Raw genomic sequence first — 3,623 nt, forward strand, 5'->3', positions numbered from 1 at the left:
AGGAATGCAGATGTCTTACAAAATCTTACTGGAATTATAAATTGTACAAAGGTTTGTAAGATCTACAAAACCCCTAGCATTGTGTTGCATCCCACCCCTACATGGAAGGGAGCACCCAAGGTTTGTAGATGCCTGTGGTCAAAAAAGAATGGCAAAAGCCAAAAGGGTCCAAAAAAACCCTCACAAAGTTTTATTAGTAAACTATGCACTCCTCAGGGAAATTGGTATATATTTTCTCCCTTAATAATAATGATGACGCTAATAATAATAATAGAATAAAAATAAAGAGGGGAAAAAATAGAAAAATGAAAGGGGGATCAGAAAGAGAGGAAAGGGGATCACCAGTCCTGGGTTCAGCATCAATACAGATGACAGGGTGTCCTGGGGATGCCGCTCAGGCTCTGTGGGGGTACCTTCTTATAGGTAATTTTTCCCTGCCCTGGGATTAAGTTTTTCTCTCTTCATGTAAATGAGTTAGTATGTGCAGTCTGTTCTTCTGGACCTTTCTGGAAATGGATCGGGGGGCTTTGAAGTTCCTTTGGTGGTGTCGATCCCCCTCTATTGGTCTAGCCTGCTCCTTGACCCCACTTCTGAGCTTCCGCTGTATGTTGTGTTGTCACCGTGGACCTGAACAGGAAAATTGGCTCCAGAAAGGTGCTGCTATAGCTTCATAAGGCCCCCCTTTCCAGGCACATTATGTTCTAACTTACCTGCTTGAATGGTCATCGGTGTTTGAGGTATAGCAGTGCATTAACTCCTTACTGCCCAGGCTTCTACACATTGATATGTGCTTTAATAAAAAAGACAAGCCCATGTTCATTGTAGTATGTAGTAGTTTTCTGTGCTAGTAGATGTGTCTTTGTCTATCTGAACTTGCTTATGTGAATGTGCACTCTTAGTCTGAATAACAAATGCAGTTGCAGAAGGCTTAATTGATTGTCTGAATGGGTTTGTTGGGTTTTTTTGCGTCTTTCAGACAGTTAATTGTATATATTCTTTAGCTCCAGAATATTGGTGTTCAATCGCATATTTTGAAATGGATGTGCAAGTCGGGGAAACATTTAAGGTCCCTTCAAGCTGTCCAATTGTTACTGTTGATGGATATGTGGATCCTTCTGGAGGAGACCGTTTTTGCCTGGGCCAGCTTTCCAACGTGCATAGAACAGAAGCCATTGAGAGGGCAAGGTATTCTGCAGATCCCAAAAGCTCCAGATGTCTGTGGTATTTGAAAATATTTTGGTTTGCCTTCAGTGTGTGCCTCTCTTTTGAAATCACAAGTATGGTATGTTTCTTTGAACTGAATTAACTATACCAGAGTAATTTTTCTAGGCTGCTCCTGTAACACATTCAAAATGTGAACTGTGTGACAAAGCCCTTCAGAGCTTTGCAGTAGTAGCATGTTGCTTTTCATTGCTTTCAAAGCCTGTGCCTTCAAGGATAAAATTAGCAACTCATGCCATTATATATGCAAACTGAATATTAGTTCTTCACACTAGAGAGTGATGTGAGAATAACTGCAGTATACAGATTTGTCAAAGGAGCAAAGGAAGGTTGATAGAGAGCTAGTTGGATTCTCATTCATTCTCATCATGCACATGCTATGCTTTGATGTGGAACTGAAGCAATCTTTCAAATTTTTTTCCACTCCTTTGCAACAAAAAGGAAGAAAATTATTCCATGTCTTCAGAAATGTTGCATTGTGACAATCAAAACGTTAGATTGCTATAATGTGATCCGAACAAACATACTGTTCTGCGTTAAAATGTGACTTTGTATATGTACTTGATTGACTTTCTATTCTAGAATACTTGTGGGATTTTACACTTCTGAACAGAACTAAGTGTTTGGTATCCCAATTCTGTATTGTTAATGAGTGTGGTAGTTGCAACTCAAATATCATTGCTTCTGCATTTTGTGTTTCCCATAGATCTTTACATGGTATTACAGATGTTTGTTTTTTTTAATTTACAGATTTTGCATAACAAATGCTAACTTACACCTAAGATAATAACTACAATTTCAAGTCCTTGTATGAGCAGAGTGCTGGAGAACTGTTTATGGTTTATTTAGGAAAGGTCTGATTTATAGTATGTATATATAGGTGCATTTGATCTGTTTTTCTTTTTAAGGTTGCACATAGGTAAAGGGGTGCAGTTGGAGTGCAAAGGAGAAGGTGATGTGTGGGTTAGATGCCTCAGTGACCATGCAGTCTTCGTTCAGAGTTACTACCTGGATAGAGAAGCAGGACGTGCACCAGGGGACGCAGTTCACAAGATTTACCCAAGTGCATATATAAAGGTTGGTTTGATGTTCCTAGATGAAAATTGTAGGGGAAATAGCATATATTTGAGTCTTGTAAATGTTAGGGAAGCTATGAGACACTGAAATAAATGTAACTTGGCTTTAAAAAACCCTAAAAATTTCCATTTGACAAGTCACTTAAGGCGACTTTTTAAATTGACTAAACTGAAAGTGTCATCTAGATACTATGAAAGTAACTAATTTTGTATTTTGTCACAAGCAATCTCGATAGCAGTTTTTTGTATTTTTAGCCTTACTGGTTTAAATTAATTGCTACTGAAATTTTTAGCATAGGTTATCTGTTTCTTTACTTTCTCTCTCCAAAACAAGAAAAGTTGGGAAATTATGTATAAAAGCAGTAGAAGTGTAAAGTGTATGTTAAAGTGTGTATTAGTGTTATGAACGTGAAGTGATCCAGAGTTCACAGAACATTGCACGGAAACAAATTATTTAGAGGATGTTCTTACTTAGATGTTCCTCTGCTAGACTTGAAACTTTATTTAGGACAAGTCACACTTGTAAAAGTACATTTTTTAATTAAACTGCTTGAAGTTTGCATTGTTTTTTTTTTTTTTTTTTTTTTTACTCTTTAAAAAATCAGTTTTGTAGGCAGGTTGTGTGATGAAATTGAAAGAAACCCCACCAACCTCTATGTACAAGCTTTTTAGTATGAGAACAGAGTTCCTGTGTATATATATTAGTGCTGAGCCTGATCACAAAGATATAAAATACCACCAACCCAAAACCTAGCTGCTGAAACTTCAGACCTGTCAGTTATTGGTATTTCTTTTAAATAGACTAGCACATTTCAGTAAAACAGTGAAGAATAAAGTCTGACAAAGTTAAGATGGACTTGTTGGCATCTGTTTTTATTTATATGCCTATTTTCTGGAAATACTGGGATTTAAAAGTTAGGATTTTATCAGCCTGTAGTATCCTTCAGACTTTGATCTTGCAGTCAGTCCCACACATGATACTTCTGTAGCCTGCTCAGTTCAGCCAAGTTCTGGTAGTGTCAGTAATGTCATATAAGAAGTCTCCAAGAATCAGCTTTAATGGATTATTTCTGTTAGAAATTAAACTAGTCAGGGAAGGTTTGCTTTTTCCCAAGTGTATGGTGAGATTGTACAAGTTGCTTTGGGAGAGCAGAGAGGTCCAGATTATTGGGGCTGGGAGTTGAGAAATTATTTTCTTTACTGATTTTGGTAAGTCTAATAGTTCAATATTTTTATTTTTTTAAAGGTGTTTGATTTACGCCAGTGTCATCGTCAGATGCAACAGCAGGCTGCCACGGCCCAAGCTGCTGCTGCTGCTCACGCTGC

The 3,623-nt window shown here is 37.6% G+C and overlaps 1 protein-coding gene across 1 annotated transcript in view; it reads left to right on the forward strand.

Annotated features, from left to right (window-relative positions):
• LOC103619457 (mothers against decapentaplegic homolog 4) overlaps positions 1 to 3,623 on the forward strand; it is a 17,017-nt gene that overhangs the window by 10,033 nt on the left and 3,361 nt on the right. The window contains exons 8-10 of the mRNA XM_008637995.2: positions 1,002 to 1,185; positions 2,130 to 2,298; positions 3,544 to 3,586. Of these exons, the coding sequence (XP_008636217.1) occupies positions 1,002 to 1,185; positions 2,130 to 2,298; positions 3,544 to 3,586 (396 nt within the window). The remainder of the gene's footprint in view (positions 1 to 1,001; positions 1,186 to 2,129; positions 2,299 to 3,543; positions 3,587 to 3,623) is intronic.

The sequence above is a fragment of the Corvus brachyrhynchos genome, unplaced genomic scaffold, assembly GCF_000691975.1.
Source record: "Corvus brachyrhynchos isolate BGI_N302 unplaced genomic scaffold, ASM69197v1 scaffold277, whole genome shotgun sequence".
Classification (NCBI taxonomy): Eukaryota; Metazoa; Chordata; class Aves; order Passeriformes; family Corvidae; genus Corvus; species Corvus brachyrhynchos.